Source organism: Sminthopsis crassicaudata, chromosome 4 (genome assembly GCF_048593235.1).
Source record: "Sminthopsis crassicaudata isolate SCR6 chromosome 4, ASM4859323v1, whole genome shotgun sequence".
Classification (NCBI taxonomy): domain Eukaryota; kingdom Metazoa; phylum Chordata; class Mammalia; order Dasyuromorphia; family Dasyuridae; genus Sminthopsis; species Sminthopsis crassicaudata.
Genome location: NC_133620.1, coordinates 465,589,373 through 465,611,638, shown reverse-complemented (window position 1 = coordinate 465,611,638; position 22,266 = coordinate 465,589,373). Strand labels below are relative to the sequence as shown.

Genomic DNA, 22,266 nt, shown 5'->3' with positions numbered 1-22,266 from the left:
AAGGGCTGCCCGGGGAGACCCTGGCACTAGTTAATGGCAGAGGGACCCAACTTGCTCCATATGAAACTCAGAGGTGGCTCAATCCAGGCTTGGCTCCCTCCCATTTTATTGTTCCTTTAACAAAAATAAATTAATTTTAGACTTTCCTTGTGAACTCATCTGCCTTTCATTATCTGGGCACTCCACCAGTGCCTGTGGGCACGGCTCCAGCGCCGCTTCCTCCACCAGACATTTCCTGATGCTTCCATTCCCTTCCTCTTGGCGTTCCTCCGCGTTCCGGGCCATTTTCTTTAGTTGCATGGGCGTTGTATCTATGTCCTCGGGACACTGTGAGCCCCTCTGGGTGGGGACTGCCTTGCTGGGGGCTTTCTGTTCCTCACCATGTTTCTCAATACCCAGCACATCACAGGGACTAGTAAACGTTTGTCCATGGATCGTATACTTTGTCTGTACCATGATTTCAGAGATGAGCTCTTCTAACCTCTTGGGTTATAGGGATGGGGAAACTGAGGCCCAGGGAAGGGGCTTAGAGTCTTAGAGATATTTGAGAGGCCATCTTGTCCATCCCCCTCATTTTACAAAAAGGGAAACTGAGGCTCAGGAAAGGGACACACAGGTAGTGAGTGACACACTTGGCATTCAAAGCTAGGTCCACCCACTCAAATATTCTTTTAAAACACAAGCTGTTAGACTCAAATTGAATTGGAAACCTTCCTCATGATGTTTTGAACCAGAAACCATTCCTGGCCACTCAGCACTGGACACACCCCTGGCCCCTGGTAGATCTTTCTACTCTGTAGAAGGAGGGCCCCCAAATAAATGTTCTCCAAGGTTTTCTTCAGCTCTGAATCCTACATGAGCCGAAAATAAGCCTGGCACCTGATCAGTGACGGCTCAGGTCAAGGGTTGGCCGGTTGGCACCTGTGCCCACAGCTAGCCGGCTCCTCCCGTGTTCTGATGGGCATCTCCTATATGAAGTACCGGCCTCCCGGCCTTGGCCTTCTGAATGACCCGATGCCCTCCCCTCTTCCTCCGGGGAATGGGCACGGCCTAGAGCAAGCGTGGGATGCCCATGGCCCTGCCCCCTACTCGGCCACTGGGACAGGGGCAGGATCCTGGGCTGCTTGGGAAGCTGAGTAAGGGACTCCGGGAATTCCCGACCTGGGAAACACCATCACCCAGGCCACTTTCCCGAAGAAAAAGCTGAACCTAGGGAAGGATCTACTATGAGCCCGACTCTTACTTATGGGAGATCCCAGAATAAATAAGTGAATACACAGTCCTTACCTGAGAGAGCTTATGGTCTACTGGGGAGATGTACCGAGTCCAACCCAGGTCACCCAGCACCCAATGCTAGCATACAGGCGGTGCCTAATTAATGCTTGTTTCCTTTCTTCAGCTGCCCACCATGGGAGTCTGGAACCTTAGTCACTTGTTTACTTTCCTATTTAAGTATAGAGATATTTGTTCTCAGTTTTGACCAGAGAGATCCGGGTGGCCCATACCCTGACCCAACTTCCTAGCCCAGATGGACAATGCAGCCCCGAGCTGGACAGACCCCCCCCTTAGTAGCCCAGCCCCTGGGGGGGAGGGGAAAAGCAGGGAGAGGGGGTGGGGGCCCCCGGCCAAGCCCTCCAGGCAACTTTAGCAGGAACTCTTTAACAGGTGGTGCAAGTTCTAGGAGTGAGGAGCTCTGGCCATTTCTGAAGCCGCAGAGCCCTCTGGTGGTCCTATAATGTGCCAGCCTTGGGCTAGAGGGAAACCCAAATCAAACTGAAACCGGGAACCCCATTTGTGTTCCTGGCCTGAAACCCCTGGGAGATGGGAAGCATCTGGCCCGTTCTCTCCTTCCCAGGTGATCCTCCCGGACAAGGCTCATCTCTTTTTTTTAATTTATTTTTTATTAATTTTATAATTCTAACATTTTTTTTTGACAGTACATATGCATAGGTAATTTTTTACAACATTATCCCTTGTACTCCCTTCTGTTCCGAATTTTTCCCCTCCTTCCCTCCACCCCCTCCCCTAGATGGCAGGCATTCCCATACATATTAAATATCTTATAGTATATCCTAGGTACAATATATATGTGCAGAACTGAATCTTGTTGTTGTTGTTGCAAAGGAAGGATTGTATTAGCAAGGTAAAAATAATCTGGAAAGAGAAATAAAACAAAACAAAACAAAAACAAAAACAAACAAACAAACAAAAAAAAACAACAATGCTCACAGTTTGCAGTCATTTCCCAGTGTTCCTTTTCTGGGTGTAGCTGATTCTGTCCATCATTGATCAATTGGAATTGGATTAGCTCTTCTCTATGTTGAAGAAATCCACTTCCATCAGCATACATCCTCGTACAGTATCATTGTTGAAGTGTATAATGATCTTCTGGTTCTGCTCATTTCACTCAGCATCAGTTGATGTAAGTCTCTCCAGGCCTCTCTGTATTCCTCCTGTTGGTCATTTCTTATAGAATAATATTCCATAACCTTCATATACCATAATTTACCCAACCATTCTCCAATTGATGGACATCCATTCATCTTCCAGTTTTCTAGCCACTATGAAAAGAGCTGCTACAAACATTTTGGCACAAACAGGTCCCTTTCCCCTCTTTAGTATTTCCTTGGGATATAAGCCCAGTAGTAGCACTGCTGGATCCAAAGTATGCACAGTTTGATAACTTTTTGGGCATAATTCCAGATTGTTCTCCAGAATGGTTGGATTCTTTCACAACTCCACCAACAATGCATCAGTGTCCCAGTTTTCCCACATCCCCTCCAACATTCATCGTTATTTGTTCCTGTCATCTTAGCCAATCTGACAGGTGTGTAATGATATCTCAGAGTTGTCTTAATTTGCATTTCTCTGATCAGTAGTGATTTGGAACACTCTTTCATATGAGTGGAAATAGTTTCAATTTCATCATCTGAAAATTGTCTGTTCATATCCTTTGACCATTTATCAATTGAAGAATGGCTTGATTTCTTATAAATTAGAGTCAATTCTCTGTGTATTTTGGAGATGAGGCCTTTATCAGAACCTTTAACTGTAAAAATGTTTTCCCAATTTGTTACTTCCCTTCTAATCTTGTTTGCATTAGTTTTGTTTGTGCAGAAACTTTTTAATTTGATGTAATCAAAATTTTCTATTTTGTGATCAATAATGATCTCTAGTTTTCCTTTGGACACAATTCCTTCCTCCTCCACAACTCTGAGAGGTAAACTATCCTATGTTCCTCTAATTTATTTATGATCTCATTCTTTATGCCTAAATCTTGGACCCATTTTGATCTTATCTTAGTATGTGGTGTTAAATGTGGGTCCATGCCTAGTTTCTGCCATACTAATTTCCAGTTTTCCCAGCAGTTTTTGTCAAATAATGAATTCTTATCCCAAAAGTTGGGATCTTTGGGTTTGTCAAACACTAGATTGCTCTTTTTATTCACTATCTTGCCCTGTAAACCTAATCTATTCCACTGATCAACCAGTCTATTTCTTAGCCAATACCAAATGGTTTTGGTGACAAGGCTCATCTCTATTAGAAAAACAAAGATGTGGATCCGTGGCTCAGAAGGAACATTTGTGTGCCCGGAGCCCTGGGCAGGGGGCAGATCGCCAAGGCCTGAGGTCCAGTTCTCGCCAGGAGTGAGACTGAGGAAGCTCCTTTAGGCAAGGCTGCTTAAGCTGGGACCATGAGAGGGCTCTAAGACAGGTGTCAGGGGGACCTCGGAAATGGAGGGGGAAACAATCGCATCCTCGCTTTCGTTGGCCACTAACTGAAATTTAGCGTTTTCTCCGATTATTTTAAAGCTTTATTCTGATTATTTAAAGCCAAAAGACACACCGGAAAAGGCAGGTTTGTGCTCTAAGATCATAAGCTGGAAAGAAGCACCTACTGTGTGCCAGGCAAGTTTTCATTGACTGAAGCAAGCCCTGCTTCCACTAGAGCATTTGGAGAATTGTTCATTTTTATAGAACAATAATATGGTTCTGTATTGTTATTGTTACCTTCATGAACCACAACTTGTTCAGCCATTCCCCAATTAATGGGCATCCATTCAATTTCCAAGTCTTTGCTACCACAAAAAGAATCACTACAAACATTTGTGCATGTGGGGGTCCTTTTCCCTCCTTTATGATTTCCTTGGCATACAGCCCCAGTTATGGCACTGCCAGGTTAGAGGGTATGCAGTTTTATAGCCCTTTGGGCACAGTCAGGAGGGCAATCTTGGTGTGAGGGGCAGTGAGGGAACAGAGATTGGGCAGAGAGTGTCAAAGGTGAAGAGCAATGACTCCAGTTTGGCCAGATTCCGAAGTGCTAGAGGGGAAACAAAGTCCAACAAGGCTAGAAAGAGTTGGGGAAAGATCGAGAAGAGATTTAAAAGCCAAACAGGAAATTTATGTTTGATTGTCTAAGGACAATTTGGAACCCCTAGAATTTATTGAGAAAGGGGACTACAGTGATTAAACCCAAGAAAAATCTCATTGCGGCAGCCTGAGGAGGATGTATGGAACTGGGAAGAGACTTGGGGCAGGGAGACCAGTTAAGAGGCAGTTTGTGTCGAAGTTCTGAACTAGGGGGGAGTGAGGAGGTTTGAAGTGGGAGACTGTACGTAGAAACAGGGAGATTTGGCAACTGGTTGGATTCATGGAGTGACGAGTTAAAAGGTTACAGACTCAGGGGACTGGAAGGATGATGGTGCCTTTGAGAGAAAGATAAGACTCTGGATTTGGGGACAAAGATGAGTTCGGTTTTGGACCTTCTGAATTTGAGACGTCTCTGGGACGTCCACCAGTTGGAAACGGGGGAGATGGGAATGAAATTCAGGAGAGAAACGGGCTAGGTATCTAAACCTGGGCGTTGTCAACATGGTGATTGACGTTCATCAGCTGCTGGTGTCTGAGATCACAGAGAAACAATGTAGAGAAAGAAGACCAGAAGCCCTGGAATGGACCTTCTGCAGTGACAGATGAACCAGCAGAGGTGTGATCAGAGAGGGAGGAAGAAAACTGGGAGAGAGTAATAGGAAATACAGGGGCAGCGAGGTGGCGCAGTAGATAGAGCACCAGCCTTGAATTCAGGAGGACCCGAGTTCAAATCTGGTCTCAGACACTTAACACTTCCTGGCTGTGTGACCCTGGGCAAGTCACTTAACTCCAGCTTCAAAAAAAAAAAAAATACAAAATCCTCTCTTCCTTTAAGGGGCAGCTAGGTGGAGCAGTGGATAGAGCACCAGCCTTGAATTCAGGAGGATCCAAGTTCAAATGTGGTCTCAGACACTTAACACTTCCTAGCTGTGTGACCCTGGGCAAGTCACTTAACCCCAGCCTCAGGGGAAAAAAAAAGATTAATAGGAAATCCAAAGAAGAGAAAATGTCCAGTCTAGTAGCAAAGAGAAGCTGAGATGGATGGTACTTAAGGAAGAAAAAAGGTCAGATTTGAAAATTAAGGCCATTGTTCGAGGACCTTTTGGAAGTTTTTCCTATGAATTTAAGAATCCAGTCCCTAGCTATAGATGCTATAATGTAATCAGTGTAGGGAACTTCAATGTAGAAACCCCATACTTAACCCTCTTACCAATGTAGATTGGGACCGGCTTTACATCTGAGTCTGAGGGTCACCTAAAGCAAGTCTTCTTAGACTTTTTCCACTCATGACCCCTTTCCATCCAAGAAATTTTTCCGTGACCCCAGATGTGTACAAATCAAGCATTTACTGATGATTATTCACAATTTCAGTTACATGACCCTATATGGTCACCACCCACAGTTTAAGTAGGACAGTGAAAAGTCGAATGGACTAGCCTCCCTTTCCCTTAGTGTACACCTTGACAATGAATAGAGCTTGAGTCCCAAGGTTAGAAGGTGCCACTCCTAGCAGGCCCCCTCCCACTAAGGGATGAGATTTCCCCCCATCTGCCCTCTTCCATTCAGCAGCCAAAGGGATTTCCCTAGAGCACAAGAATTTTGAGGTGACCACATCACTACTCCCTTGCTCAAGAAGCTGCAGTGGATCCCTATTACCTCCAGGATCAAATAGACTCCTCTGGCTTTGAGAGAGCCCAGCCCTAGCCTCCTTCCCCAGCCTTGGAATATACTTTGCCCCTTTTCATACTCCACAATGCATCACAACTGGCTTTCTCATCTTCAGTATTCCCTCTCCTCTAAATGTGCTTTTTCAGGCGTTGTCCTGGGGTGTAATCCTTTTCACGTCTCCTTTTTAGAGCTCTAACCCTCAAAGTCCAGCTCAGGCGCCACCTCCTAGATCAGGACCCCGAGCTTCACCAGCTGCTAGGAGCCCCGCTCACACCCAGTGACCCCAGAATTATTCTTCATACATTTCGTATCTACTTGTGTGTATGTATGGCACCTCTGGGAGATGGTGAGCTCCTTCAGGGCAGGAACAGGTTCCTTTTTATGCCCAGCATGTAGCACACAATGCCTGGTGTCCGGTGACTATTTAATAAACACTCATTCGTTGCTTGAAATCGGTTCTGTTGGATTTGAGAAGGAAAAGAGGGGAGTAGGAGGGATCTCATAGCATTGCACTTTTAGTGGTTGTACAGCGCCTATTCAAACAAGCACTGAGGTGAATAAATGGTTAAATAAATGGATACATGGGCTAATTAATTAATTGATTGATTAAAGGCAGGTTTCTTTGCCTGGTATGTACAAACTACTTTTAAACCTGTACCATTCTCTGTCCTCCGTCCCATCCTGCATCTTCCTGCCACTGAACCTTGCCATTGAGTGTCACTTTCTTGCCCCCCAACCCTGCCCAGTAACACAGCAGTAGCCTAGCTCAAGGGCTGCCTCCATTAAGAAGCCTTCTCCCTCTCAAAGTTTGTCATAGATCCCAGGAACCATGGGTTGGAAGGAGCCTTAGAGATGGCTCAATCCAGAACATCGCCACCCTCACTCCCATTTCCCTCCTGAGCTCATTTCATAGATGAGAAAACTGAAGCAAACAGGGTTAGGTGACTTGCCCAGGGTCCCACAGCTAAAATGCTAGATGACTAGAGACCTTAAGGAGGCCGTTTTGTGGTGAGGCTGTGATGTAGATAACATCTGAGATTCCCCCCACCCCCATGTCCCCCGGGTCTCTTTGGAGGCAGAGGACTTGAGATCTCGTCCCAGACCGCCATTCTCTCAGATTTGCATCGTGGTGGTCCCTGAAAGTCAAAAGGATGCAGCCGAGTGGGTGAAACGTGGCCATACTGAGGATGGCCCAGCATCCTTCACTTCCCAGCTAGGTTGTGCATTATGTGGGTGGCTGGCTGGTGAGACCAGCTGGGAGCTGAGCCTTTGCTGGGGGAGAAAAGGACCGGGAGCACCCGGGGTCCCAGCCTCCCTCAGAGAAGGGCAAGGAGGAGGTGGGGGTGGCTGGACCAGGGAGCCCCAAGAAGACACGCTGACCACGGCATTGTGGGCTTGTCTCCATAGGCCGCTGTGCTGACCTCCAGGTCCAGTTCTCTGAGGCCGTGTCCACCGTGGCTGAGCAGAAGCAGCTGATTACCCGGCTAGAGCAGGACCTGAGCACCATCCAGTCCATCCAGCGCCCAGATGCCGAGGTCAGCTCTCCTACTTCTGGTTTGGGCTCTGGGGGTCTTAAGTAGCCTTTAGGTCCCACTCTTCTCTCCTTCTCTGGGTCTGATCCCCTCATCCTGCCCCTGATCCAGCTCCCCTCCAACCAAGGCACTCCATCCAATCACGGCCAGTGCAAGTGCAAGTTCCTCCATTAAGCTGGTCCCAACAATCTTATTATTACTACATGTTATCCCTTCTCACACTAGTGAGAATAAACTCAGGATGCTTCCCTGCCCTCAGGAAGCTTTCCTTCTGCAGGTAAATTCCAACAGAGCTCCCCCTAGAGGTAAGGAAGAGTCCCATTCTTAGACTCCAACTCCCATTCCTCCTATAAATATTTACCGAGCACCCAGGACCCGTTCAGCCCATTCTGGTCCCCCCAGAACTGCTCACAAATTTTATTTTCTTCCCGTCCTCAGGGAGCATCAGAGCACCGTCTGGAGAAGATTCCCGAGCCCATTAAGGAAGCCACAGCCCTCTTCTATGGTAAGACCTTGAATGTTGAACAGCGTTCTCCTTCCCGAAATCACAGGGAAAAGACAACAGGAGCTGTGACTAGAGGTTCTCAGCTTCTCTGAGGCCCAAACACTCTATACACATTTATTAAGCACCATCTGTGTGCCAGGCACTGTGTAAAACCAAAATCTCTGCTCTCAAGAAATTCACATTAAATTTATCAACAAGCCTATTGTGGAGGGGTCCCATTAAGGACCTAGGACTGTGTCCTGGAGACAAGCACAGGAGGAAATAGACTCGGTCCTCCTGGAGATTATGCTCCATGAATCTACCAACAACCAGTGGTTGAACACCTACTATGTGCAAGGCACTGGGAATACCAAGACAACAACGGAAACAGATCCAGCCCTCCAGGAGCTTACGTCCTACCAGGACGAAGAACATGAATACATTATCAAAACCTAATAAATATAAATTAGATTAATACACAGTAGGTCCAAGGCATGACACTAACAAACAGAAGCCCTGGCAAGATCACCATTAGTTAACCAGAGGGATGGAGAGAGGACCCAGGATTAGTGATCTGAACACTTAGTGGGCCTTTGAGGGCCAAGGCCAGCTTGGGCTTATGGACCTTCAGGTAAAGAACTAGCTTGGTGACTCTCCCTTATAATGGGGGTACAAATTCCCAAGGAAGCGCTTCCCTCCAGGGATGTCAGCAATCAACTCTCTCTACATATGTGTGTATACATATATACATACATACACACACATACATATATGCACAATATACCTTTAAGCTTCATATACATTATTAACACTCTCTATAATCTTTTTTTACCCCTGAGGCAGTTGGGGTTAAGTGACTTGCCCAGGGCCACACAGCTAGAAAGTGTTAAATGGAGATCATATTTGAACTCAGGTCCTCCTGACTTCAGGGCTGGTGCTCTAACCACTGCGCCACCTAGTTTCCCCATCATTATTCTTAAACCTTGACAATAAGTCTCCAAGGCTTTTACTTTTTTATTTTACCCCTGCCTGGCCCTGGATCTGAAGGACACGGACTTGGGGGATTCTAGGTGGAGAGCTGGAAGGGCTTTCTCTCCATTTTACAGAGGGGGAACGGAGTGACTTGCCCAGGTAGCAACAGATAGATTTAAACTCCCCAGCTCTGAGTTCCAGGGCTATATGGGGGTCCAGGAAATGGTTCCTGGAGGTGAGACCCAAGTTTGGGGAGAGAAGGGGCTCTGTGAGCTCCAATCCCATCCCTGCCTCTCTCTTGCCTGTGTGACCCCGGTCAAGTCCTTCTTCTCCCTCTGCTCCAGCTTTCCGTGGATCCCCTCTCAGTGAACGTTCCTTTCTAGGGTACACCCCGACTGCCAGCGCCGGGCTCCCAGAAGGCCAGGTGGACTCTCTGCTGTCCATCATCTCCAGCCAGAGGGAGCGCTTCCGAGTGAGGAACCAGGAGCTGGAGGCGGTAAGTCGATGCATCGGCAGGTGGTCAGGAGAGGCTCTGGCTCCTGAGCCCCATGGGGTCATGGGGAAATCCCCCCAACAGTCCAGCCTGAGGAGGGCCCGTTCCTGAATATTAGGGGTCCCATGGCAGAACCAGCCTCAGAATCATCAAGACTTGGGTTCCAATCTCACCTCTGACATATACAAGCTGGGTGATTCGAGACTACTGAGTGATGGAGAAGGTGCCTGAGTGCAGAAAAAAGGGAGTTTCCTTTCCCAGGAAATCCCAGCTTCAGTTTCTGTCCTCCAATTAGGAAGTACATAAATAGGGGTTGTCCAAGCTTGTTTCAGGGGAATCTGGATGAGGTCATCCACCAGTTCTTTTTTTAAAGCAAAGTCATTTCATAATTGGTCAATAAGCATTTATTAAGCACCTACTGTATGCAGGCACTCTGTTAAGCATGGAGGGGTTCAAAGAGAGGTCCTTAAGATGCATCTGTTCTGAAAGGCTCCCTGGTATTATATAATCCACTCCTTCTCTGCCCCCTCCCCCCAGGAGAGCCGCCTGACCCAGCACACTATCCAGGCCCTACAGAGTGAGCTGGACAACCTTCGAGCCGACAACATCAAGCTGTATGAGAAAATCAAGTTCCTCCAGAGCTACCCCAGTCACGTGAGTGTCCCCCTCCCGGCCCCCCGCCCAAACCAGGGATGACCAGGTAGCCGGGGGGTCCAAGGGGGTGAGGTAGAGAGGACTGCCATCCAGGACCATGCAGAACCCAGCTGCCCAGTCACCCCAGCCTGTCTGCCCACTCCTCTCTGAATGTGGGGTCCTTCCGAAAAATGCTGTGATGGCTGTATCCGTGTGCTGGGTCCTCCTGGGGATCCTCAGATCCTGCTGTGGGGGGCCACGGGCACAAAAAGCATTAAGGACTCAAAGCTTCTTGGAGGCCTGAGTGGGAGAGATTTCCAGTCATTCACCCAATCCTATGGCCTCAGCCCGCTTTCCCCAAGCCCAGGAGAGAGAGAATTCTCCCTTTTCTGAAAAAACAGGAAACCTGTCCGGCCTTAGGAGTGCAATTCAGACCCATTTACTGATGAGCGGCAGAAGGATTCAAATCCTGGTTATGATCCATTCTAGAGAGCCAATTAACCTTTCTCATGCCAAACCAAGCCAATCAGCATTTATTAGGCTCTTACTGTATACAGGGCATCATGCTAAGTTCCGAGAATACAAATAGAAGCAGAAAGAACAGACCCTGTCCTTAAGAAGTCTATATTTTTTAATTGTCTTTGAAAGAACAAAATATTATTTATTTTTTAGCTTTTTTTTCCCAAAACATGAGCCTAGATTGAAAATGATCATTTTCAACATTCACCCTTGCCAAGGCTAAGCATGAGCAATTCAAGCAGCTTATATTCTAATGAAGGGAGAGCCACATGAAAGAAGGTGGAAAGACCAAGGGAAGGGGATGGAGAAAGTCAGGAGAGCCTCCTGGAAGGCTGTAAAGATGACCGACCTGAGCATCCTCCTTAAAACAGAGGAAGAGGCCAAAGGGTGGAGGGGCCTCCGGGAGTGAGTGAAATTTCAGGCTGAAGAGCTCTCTCTGGCACCTGGGAATCAAGCACCCTTCTTAGTCTTAGTCTTCTCATCCATAAAATGGGTATTAAAATGTTCTGGTTTGTCAAGTTCATAATGAGGAGAAAAAATATTTTTTAATAAAATGAGGACTTTGGGGCAATTAGATGGCGCAGTGGATAGAGCACCAGCCTTGAATTCAGGAGGACCCGAGTTCAAATCTGGTCTCAGGCACTTAACACTCCCTGGCTGTGTAACTTTGGACAAGTCACGATTGCCTTGCAAAAATTAAAACTAAAATAAAATGAAGACTCTGGATTAGGTCAGAAGCGGTATTCACACTCTAAACACAAATTCACACTGTCTTTGGGATGTTTTATTTATTCTATTAAATATTTTGCATTTTATATATATATATATAAAATTATAATTCAGCCAGTGAGTTTGACATTTCAGGACTAAACAGCCTCAGTGTAGTTCTAATGCTGGCCAGCAGAGGGAGCTGCCTCCTTCCCAACATCAGCACCATCCATCCTTAAAGAAGATGCTGATGGGATGGAGGAGGGTGGGGAAGATGAAGAAGCTCAGAACTTGGTTAGGGGAGCAGCGGGGCTGTCTCTGAACAACCCGTTTCCCACCACAGGACTGTGACAGTCCAAGTCCCCTCTGCCATCCCATGTCGGCCCCAACCCACCAGAAACAGGACAGTGGCTTAGGGGTCAAGTCCTGTAAAGAGCGGGGTCCTCCAGGCTGCCCCCAAATAATGCAGCCCTGTGACTTAGGGGTCTAGTCCTGTGTCTGAGCAGGGCCCCCCGGGATGACCCCCAAGCATTGGAATTTGGGCAGATTGTCCGGTGCCTCAGTTTCCTCATCTGTGTCACAAGGTGCTGAGCTAGATGACCTTCCAGCTCCTGATCTGTGACCCCTGAGTGGAGGCTCAAAGCCAGGGCTCCTGCCTCACCAGGTCTTGGAGGGGAGATAAGGCACTTTAACATCCAGGGGAGATCTAAATGCTGCTGCTTTTATTGTCTTTAGGCCCAGGTAGGATCATGAGGTCATAAATCTCAAGCTAGAAGGAACCTCTAGGCCCCATTTAGTCCCTTGTCCCCATTTTACAGATGAGGAAACTGAGCCTGGGGAAGTTAAGTCCCCACGGGTCATGTGTCAATGGTAGGATTTGAGCCCAGACCCCCAACCTCCAAATGCTCCCGTCTCTCTTCAGTTACTGAATGCCCAGCATTCAGTGGGCGTGCCCAGAGTGCCCCTGCCAGGGGGCTCCCAGCCGACATCGGTCTTATTGTTTCACAGGGCGGTGGCAGCGACGACACAGAACTCCGCTACTCGTCCCAGTATGAAGAGCGCCTGGACCCGTTCTCCTCCTTCAGCAAGAGGGTACGTCTCCCCTCTGTCCTGCTCGGGTGGGTGGAAGTGGGGGGCATTTGCATCTCCTGCTTCTGGGGGTGCCCTGCTGCCTCAGGCAAGGACCTCAAAGAGAAGAGAAGCCAGAACGGGAGAGAATAAAGTCTCAGGCTAAAACCTTATTAAGGTTCATCTGGGCATCATTGAACATTTATTAAGCACCTGCTGAATTCTAGGCAATATGCTGACCACTAGGGAAAGGGGAATGCCCCTACTCTCAAAGAGATCACATGGGAGACAACATGAAGACAAGTGCGTGCAAGCAAGATTCCTGCGGGAAAATTGGCAATAATCAATAAGGGGAGGCCCTGGAATTAGGGGGAGGCAAGAAAGGTGGGCTTGTACCTGAGACCTGAAGCCAGGGAAGCTAGATGATATCATTCTATCAACAAGCATTTATTAAACATGAAGAAAGGAGGGAGGGAGATGGAAGGAAGGAAGGAAGGAAGGAAGGAAGGAAGGAAGAAAGAAAGAAAGAAAGAAAGAAAGAAAGAAAGAAAGAAAGAAAGAAAGAAAGAAAGAAAGAAAGAAAGAAAGAAAGAAAGAAAGGAAGGAAGGAAGGAAGGAAGGAAGGAAGGGAAGGAAGGAAGGAAGGAAGGAAGGAAGGAAGGAAGGAAGGAAGGAAGGAAGGAAGGAAGAAAGAGAAAGAAAGAAAGAGAGAGAAAGAAAGAAAGAAAGAAAGAAAGAAAGAAAGAAAGAAAGAAAGAAAGAAAGAGAGAGAGAGAGAGAGAGAGAGAGAGAGAGGAAGGAAGGAAGGAAGGAAGGAAGGAAGGAAGGAAGGAAGGAAGGAAGGAAGGAAGGAAGGAAGGAAGGAAGGAAGGAAGGAAGGAAGGAAGGAAGGAAGGAAGGAAGGAAGGAAGGAAGGAAGGAAGGAAGTCTGACTTCTCCAGGCCTCCATTTCCCCATCTGTAAAATGGGGGAGCCGGACTACATGTCTACCAAGGTCCCTTCTGGCTCCAAGCCATGATCTGTCGCCCTCCCTCCTGGCTGTAATGAGCCAGGAGCATTCCGTGCTCCCTGAGGTCCCTCCCATGAAGGCCTCCATCCCCCAGGGCTCTGACCAGACTCTGCCCCTGGAGCCCACTCTTGAGTGGGGGAAGGAAGACCAGTGAGCATTCCCTTAACCCCGTGTTTCCGCCTTTCAGGAGCGGCAGAGGAAGTACCTGAGCCTGAGCCCCTGGGACAAGGCCACCCTGAGCATGGTAAGCCCCCTCTTCCTGGCAGGAGCAGCCACACATGAAGGCTCCCGGCTCCCACCTGAGTACAGTCCCGCCCAGTCCGTCTGCCCCAGCAGCCCCTGGTCCTTCACTGAAGACCTGGAGGAGAAGAAAGGCAGCCAGAAGGGCCCCCTTATTCATGCTTCCAAAAGGGCCTCTGCAGGGGTTTGGGGCAGGGATGGGAGAGAGCTGGGGATGAAGGAGACAGGGAGGGGGCAACCAAGGCTGGGAAGAGCAACCAGAAGCAGCCCAGAGATGGTGCAGTGGGTAGCCCTCTGGGCCAGAGTTAGGAAAGCCTGGGTTCAAGCGGGCTCCATCTCAGGCAAGCTCGGAACCTCAGCTCTAAAACGGAAATGAGAATTGTACTTTGATGGGAGGGTCCAAGGAGACGTGTATGAAGCGCTTGGTACAAATGTCCGGCTGTATACATGTGAGCTGTTATTATTATTACCTAAATGTGTCATAACACAGGCTGGGGGAGGGGGGACGTGCAAAACAGATAAAAAGCGCGATCCAAGAGCTTCCCTCGTACTTGGCGGCCTCGAGGATGGGGGAGATTTATTCAGCCTTTTCTCTCTGGGTCTCAGCATCCCCTCCCTTCCTAAACTAATAAGAGTCTGCTCTCCCCCCCCCCCCCCCGTCTCACCCTTGCCTCCCTGCCCCAGTCCCGGCCTCTTCCAGCAGGACCCTAAGTCCAGGCCAGGTCCCCCACTTGCCCCCCCCCATAAACCACACATTGACTCAGGATGGCTCTGTCTCCCTTCCACGGTCGGGCAGAAGCCAGGCCATCCTGGAAAGCCTTGAATGCCAGGCTGAGAACCAAATAGTTCTAATCCATCTCTTCTTTGGAGGAGAAGAGAACAAAGGCCTCAGAGAGGAGGTGAAGGTGGGAGGGGAAGGGCATGTGGTGGCTAGAACACCAAAGCTGGCATCAAGAACACCAAGGTTCAGATCTTGCCTCTGACAGTTACTAGCTTGTGACCTTGGACTGTTCATTTTACCTCTCTGTGCCTCAGTTTCCTAATCTGTGAAAAGAGGGAGCTGGAATCAATGACATTCAAAGGTCTTCCAGTTCTGTCTATGATCCTAGATGGACGGACAGACAGATAGATGGATGGATGGATGGATGGATGGGTGGATGGATAGGTGGATGGATGGATGGATGGATGGATGGATGGATGGATGGATGGACGGATGGACGGACGAACGGACGGATGGATGGATGGATGGATGGATGGATGGATGGATGGATGGATAGGTGGATGGATGGATGGATGGATGGATGGATGGATGGACGGATGGACGGACGAACGGACGGATGGATGGATGGATGGATAGGTGGATGGATGAATGGATAGAAGAAAGTCTGAGGGACATCCCAGAATCCTTCTCTCAACCCTGCTCCATGGTGTGAGCTGCCTTTTGCTTCTTTTTGCATCTCAGTTCTGAAACATAGTAGGCATTTAGTCAAAGCAGACTGATAGACTAAGTGAGCGTACCATTCCCTAGGCCATGAGCTCCCTGTCCTGCCCAAAATGGGGAAGGGGCTGCTTCAGACTTTGCCACTTTCCAAGAGGGCAGGAGCCCAGCTCTGGCCAAGGAGGTTTCCTTCCCTTGTAGAGTTTCCTCCAGTTGCCCTGGGGGGCAGAGAAGAGCCCTTTCCTTGAAGGCTGAGGTTTTCCACCCTGTTTTCTATTGCTTTGGGGCCATTGTCTGTGACCCCTCAGCCCCCAGGGCAGATGAAAGAAGACACACCCTAAAGTTCAGTGATTTCATTTGTCTCCCCAGAGGGCCAGCAGGACCAGCTGCCTTCCTTCCTTCTCACTCCCCCCTCCGTTATTTTTTTCTTTTCTGGGAGCTTCCTGTGCTTAAATGATTAGGAAGAAACTTAATTGGGTTTTCAAGGGTCCCTGATGACAGGGCCGAGGGAGGTGAGCCAGGAGTATGGGCATCCAACACCCAGATGAATAGTCCAGCCCCAGTTCCCGATACAGTGGGCCCAGGACCCCCCTTCAGGGTAGTTCAGGCTTCCCAGAAGGAGGTAGGGCTTTCCTATTCCCGTCCCCCTGTGGCTCACCGGGGTTTCCTGCTGATCCTGAGTGTGTCCACAGCCTGTGCCTCCCTCCCAGATAAGATTCTGCCCTTTTCAGAACTGAGTGCAAACATCCTGGCCCTGAGGGGACTTCCTTGTACACAAAACCCCAGCTTAGGGGAGTTCACAGGATCAGAGAATCATGGGCCTACAAGGAAGGGACCTCAGAGGCCATGGACTCATTTTGCCGGTAGGGAAACCAAGGCCTGGAGAAGCCATAGGCCCATAGATATAGAGCTAGAAGGGACCTTAGGAGGCCGTCAGTCCCAACCCCCCTCACTTTAAAGATGTAAAAACTGTAACACAAAGATGGGGAAGTGATTCCTCCGGTGTTACACAGTAAATGTCAGAGGCAGGACTAGAACCCAGACCTGATGCCCAGTCCAGCACCCTAACCTGCTGCCATCATGAACGCCCAACTCGGCCATTTCTGGACCTAGAAAAAGGATTGTGATGGGGTGAGATAGCACAGGACCTGGGCAAACTCCATTCACTTCAACCCTTATTAAATGCCTACTACGTGCTAGTCATTAGGGGTGCAAAGACAACTCCCCCTACCTCAAAAAAGTCCCTAAGAGTTTCCATTCTTTTTTTTTAGATTACTCAGGTAAATAAATGTAAACTGTTTGAGAAGAGGGAGAATTGTAAGAGCTCGGTAAACCAGGAAAGGCCTCCTTAGGGAGAGGACCCTGAGAAGAACCTTGAAGGCTGCTTGGGAGCTGAAGCAGTTACAGGGAGGAGGAAGGGCACTCTAAGGCTGGCAGATAGCAGCAACCCAACTGGACTGGAACAGAAAGTTCAAAGAGGGGAAGTCACATGGCCTGAGTCTGGTTAAGAGCCAACTTGTGAGAGACTTTAAAAGCAGGCTGGAGAGTTCATATTTTATGGCAGAGACAGGTGGGATAAACTGAGGCAGACTCTTCCAGCAGGTCTGTGGACAAGAGCTCAAAGAAAGAACTAATGGAAATTGGAAAGGGAAAGGTTGAGGGGAGGAGCTGTTAAGAAAGTTGGGCAAACACAAAATGAAGAGCATGGCTAAGTAAACTGAGATGCCTTTACCCCCCAACACACTCTCCTTACTGTGTTATCTTAAGCAAAGCCCTGGTGTCCTCGCTGCAGCCAACATTGTCCCATCCCTCTAGTATGGAGGACAGAAGCCCTGGGTCCAAATCTGGCTGTATGATCTTAGGCACATGGCTTAAGCTCTCTGGGCCTTATTATCCTTATCTGTAAAGAAGAGTTCACCTCTCTGGTGCCTTCTTGTTCTAACACTCAGCGATCCTCTGGCTGGCAGAAGGGTCGTGCCCTCTATTGCCAGGAAGTGATGGGCATTAGATTTACAGGACACCCAGAGAGTCTCCAAGAACTTCCCAAATGTCAACTCAACTGTCTAAACAGTATTTGTTGGATGGTTTATTTAAACTCTCCTTAAGGTCTAAATTAATACATGCCAAATTCAGCCAGTAGAGATAGTTTGGTTTTGTAGCATTGAGAGATTGTGATTAACCAAGTTTATAAAAAGTCAGACTCTAGTCCAGGGGTTCTCAAACTACGGCCCGGGGGCCAGATGCGGCCACTGAGGACGTTTATGCCCCTGCCAGGTTATGGCAAATGGGCTGAGGGGCGGAGACAGAGTGGGAGCTTTTGTTTTTACTATAGTCTGGCCTCCAACAGTCTGAGGGACAGTGAACTGGGCCCCTATTTTAAAAGTCTGAGGACCACTGGCCTAGGGCCTATTTGCCTCAGGGTGGGGGTCTATCTCCCCGAGATTAATTTGTGATAATTAGCCATCCAAATTAGCCCATGGCAGAAAAAAGAACAATCATTACCTTCCTCTTCTCTGCCTCCAGACTCAGGGCCTGATCAAGAAAGACCGCCTCTCGATTGGAGCCATATTGGCCTCAGGTTGGCTGGGACTGGCCTCCACCTGAGAAAGGAGTTTCCAATGATGTCTAGATCCACAATCACCCCTCCCATCATAAGTGCCTAGTACTGTGTCTGCCCTTGATAGCAGAAAGGCTGAGCTGGAAGGAACTTTATAGTCTAAGCCCATTCTTTTTTATTTAATTTTTAAACTTTTTTTTACAAGCATTTATTCTTTTCCCTCCAAATTCCACCAAAGAAAAAAATTTTTAAAGAGAAAATACAACACATATGTCTTATATAATATATTATATAGTTGTATTGTATGTATTATGTATTTATATATAATATACATATATTATGTGTGTATGTAATATGTTGTATGTCTCTAATTCATGTATATGTATTATGTTTTATATATATATATAAACACACACACACACACACACACACACACACACATATATATTATGTATGGGTGTGGGTGTGTGTATACACATACACACACATCTTCCAACTAAACCAGTTCCCAAGCGGGTTGCGTTCAGGACCGCCCGTCTCATTCTTAGTTCATCAGCTGTGTGGAAGACGTGAGCTCCCTGCTTCATCACTGGTCCTTTGGAATTATGGTTTGTCGATAGACCAGAGTTCCAAAGTCTTTCGAGTTTGTCTCTTTTTATAACGCTATCGTTGTCGTTGTATCGATTGTCCTCTCAGGTGTGCTCACTTCACTCTGCATCAGTGTGACCTGTGCATTTTATACACGCTGATATCCTAAGGGTCAGGGCTGGGGAAGCTGTTTCAGTACTCAGGGTCAGAGGCAGAGTTTAAACCCAGTTTCAATCCAAATCCAAACTTCCAGTCTCAGAAAAAAAAGTGAGGGGATATCACAGACTATCCAGAGAGGAGGGGGAAGGCTTCATATTTGCCTGGCTCCTGCCAGAATCGCCAGTGATGTCAGGGCAGCGGAGTTCCTGGATTAGGGCACTGAGCTGAGGAAGAAGCTGGTGGGGACCCCCGATCGATCAGAAGCTAATGGGGAGCCATGTGGGCTCCACTTCTTGGTGCTCACCCCCCACCGGGGCTTCAGATTGAGCCTGAGTCTTGGAGAGTCAAATCCCACTGCTAACATTCCCAAGCGAGGTCTCCTCGCCGGTCACTTGGGGATGGTAATGATGGCTCCTTTGTGGGATAGTTGGAAGGTTCCAGTGAGATCTGGAGACTGACACTTTATCAGCCGGTATAAATATTAGTGATTAATATTCTTTCTCCTTTGTGATGCTCCCCCCACCTGCCCACGAATGTTGGCCCCAAAAGCAGACCATTGCCAAGATTCAGAGCATCAGCTGAAGGGGGCTCGGCCTTCTTCTAGCTGGATGACATGGCGCCTGCCAAGAGTAGCGTTCCAGGGATGCTGCCAGGAAACAACAGGCGGAGAGTTTTCCTTTTCTCTCCCAAGGTCACAGCCAGCATTAATGTAACAACCCCGGGCCTGTGACACTGTGGTAAACAACATCAAATGCCCATCCCCTGAGCCAGCCAGGAGGAAGCTTTTACCTACAGGATCACTTAACCTGGGCTGATAGAGTGGTCTAGAGTTCCTAGACCTAACAGCTGAAAGATGACAACAGGGGCCATCGAAGCCAACCCCGTCATTTTATAGATGAAGAGACTGGCCCAGAAAGGTGACTCGTCCAAGATCACTCAAGTAGTGAATGTCAGAGGCAAGATTTAAAACCAGGTCTCTGATTCTCCTTCCTCTCTTGGGACCCCATTCTCTTCCTTTGTAGGATGGGAGTTTCCTAAATAACTTCCAAGGCCTTCTCAGTCTTCTCCTTGAGGACTCCTGGAAAGCAAAGATTTTGCCTCTCTATCTCCATTGCTTGGTACACATTAGGTGATTAATAAATGCTTGCGGATCCTTAATGCTGTGCCATCTCCCATATAAAAGGTATTCCTTTAAACCAGGGGTTCTCAAACTAGGCCAGATGCGGCCCACTGAGGACATTTATGCTCCCGCCAGGTTATGGCAAGTGGGCTGAGGGGCGGAGACAGAGTGTGAGCTTTTGTTTTTACTATAGTCCGACCCTCCCACAGTCTGAGGGACAGGGAACTGGCCTCTATTTAAAAAGTTTGAGGACCACTGGTTTAAACCATTGCAATGTAGCTCATGACATTATAAGAACCCAGAGAAAACCACTAAATACACACACACACACACACACACACACACACACACACACACACACACCCTCTCTATCTCAGAATATTTTCGTGCAATATCTCTCAGTTAACAAATTTGAAATAGTGAAGGCAAATGTGCCACTATGTGTCTCTCCTCTGCCTTCACCTCTCCCACTCCTTTCTTCCTCCCTTTTCCTCTCCCATTTATCCTCCCCCTCCTCCCCATTCTTCCCCAATCTCCACCCCTCTCCCCCTTCCAGTTACTCAGATCTGTTCAATACAGTTAATAATAGGCCTTCTGCTAAAGGAGAGATTAGAATGTGGGCTAGTTGAAGGGCAACATCTCATTGGCTACATCTGGGTCCCTCATATCTTTTTTCCCTTGTCTCCATTATTAGCAAACATCCCCCTCCTCGTTTTCTCTGGGTTTCCTCCTTCTCTTCAGCACTGGAGTTAACTGGGCCCAGGTCTGGCTGGTAGATAGATTCGGGCCACAACTGGAAGCCGACATGTTTCCTCCATGGTGCAGCCTTCATCCTTTGCTTTCCCCTTCCTCTTCTTTTTCCCCCTTCCCTGTTCTTCTCTTAGCTGGAGACCTCCAAGCTGGGAAGCTAATAAGCTCACAAACGAGGGATCGGGGAGCAGAGCTGTGGTTGGAGCAGAACATCTGTTCCTGGGTAGCTGAATGCAGTAGGCAGCTTGAGGAGGGGGGTTGGAGGGCCAATAATGAGTCTGGCTCTGATTTCTATTGGGCCCTGGGGCTCCTCATTAAAGAACTCTCTCTCCTTCCCTCGCCAGGCTGAAGCAGTTTCAGGTTTGCTGCCTTTTAGGGTTGGAAGGGATGAGTTTCCCGTCTTTTCTACAGCCCCTGTTTCTCTATGGGAGGGAAAAAGATGCTCCTAGGTCACTCCTAGATCTTCCTTCCCTCTCTCAGGAAGGGGAGGACTTGAAGGGGAGGACTTGAAGGGGAGGACTTGGAGGGGAACTAGGGCCTAGTCCATTTTTCCCTTTCCAGTGCTCCCAGCCAGGTCTTCTCTGCTGAGTTCAGGGCTAAAGAGGCATTGTCAGTCCTGTATCCCTGTACCCAACGGCCATGATAAACTGTAGGTGATACCAAAAGCTTATTTCATGTGGTGAAGGCTTGATGGCCAGGCCTATCCTCACTAACCCTTACTACCACTCTACATCACTGCTTTTTTCTGGCTGTGGAGAGTTCCAGGTAAAGGCTTCTGAGGATTTCCTCCTAGAACTCCATCCTTCTCCATCCTTCATCCTTGTTCCCAGAGATTTATTTGTCTCACTTGGGGTCATGAAGCAAGCAGACACTTGGGACTGCAATAAAATCCACCCACCCCACAGTTCCTGACAAAAGTTCTTGCAGGGATCAGCACTTCCAGATATATACCCTATGCTGGAAAATAAAATCCTTGGAGGCCCAAAGCCAGATTCCCACCCCTGAATAGAACAGAGGTCTGGACAAAGAACCTGAATCTGATTTCTATCCATGAAAATGAAAATCACTGGACCAGGGGATGAATAATGGGCACGAGTTCTAGATTTGGATTCCTTCCTCTGTCACTGGCTTTGTGAACTTGAGCAAGTCACTTAATATCTATGGACCAAAGTTTTCTCATCTGTAAAATGGAAGGGTTAGACTAGAACTAGGATTCTTAACCTACAATCTGTGAAGTGTGAAGTTTTTTTTTAAGATTTGTTGATAATTAGAACTCATTATAATTGCTTTCTTTTGTAATCCCATGTATTTTATTTTATCTCAAAACATGATTCTGAAAAGAGCTTGTAGACTTTATTATTCCCCCAAAGGGTGCTATGACACAAAAAAACAAACAAACAAACAAACAAAAAACAACAACAACAAAAAAGTCAAGGATCTCTGGATGACATGGCTTCTAATATCCTTTTCCATTCTACAGCCCTGGTTCTGTGAGAGAGGGCAGTAGTTAGAGCATTGAACTATGACTGAAAAGCCTAAGGTTCAAATTTCCTCATATATAAAATGGAGAGACTAATAATAGTGCCAGCCTTCCAGGTCCCGTGAGAATCCAATAAGATGATGTATATATAGCCCTTTCCACCCTGTAGAACACCATATAAATACAAGTTATTATTATTGTTCTGATCAACTGAAATAATAGATGTCACTTTAATATTCTGCACTGGGTCATCCTTCAGGCAGAATCAGACATTAACTTCAGCCAGACTCAGAGTGAATTTCTCTTTTGAAATTAAATTCAGATTATTCCTTTGTTCTATGGCTCGATCATGAAGAGAGATGGTAAATAGAGGGTCCCTAAAGCAGGAGCAGAGGCTGTCTTCCCCTGAGTTTATCTCTTCCCTGCTCCCTTAGCTGAGTTTTAAAGATATTTGGTCCTACGTAGGACTCTCTCCAGT

General features: G+C 47.7%; 1 protein-coding gene across 2 annotated transcripts in view; it reads left to right on the top strand.

Annotated features, from left to right (window-relative positions):
• The window catches only part of CUX1 (cut like homeobox 1), a 379,575-nt gene that overhangs the window by 352,207 nt on the left and 5,102 nt on the right, over positions 1-22,266 (top strand). For both annotated transcript variants that reach the window (XM_074264161.1, XM_074264162.1), the window contains exons 15-20: positions 7,446-7,573; positions 8,009-8,075; positions 9,410-9,522; positions 10,057-10,173; positions 12,388-12,471; positions 13,644-13,700. In XM_074264161.1, the coding sequence (XP_074120262.1) occupies positions 7,446-7,573; positions 8,009-8,075; positions 9,410-9,522; positions 10,057-10,173; positions 12,388-12,471; positions 13,644-13,700 (566 nt within the window). The remainder of the gene's footprint in view (positions 1-7,445; positions 7,574-8,008; positions 8,076-9,409; positions 9,523-10,056; positions 10,174-12,387; positions 12,472-13,643; positions 13,701-22,266) is intronic.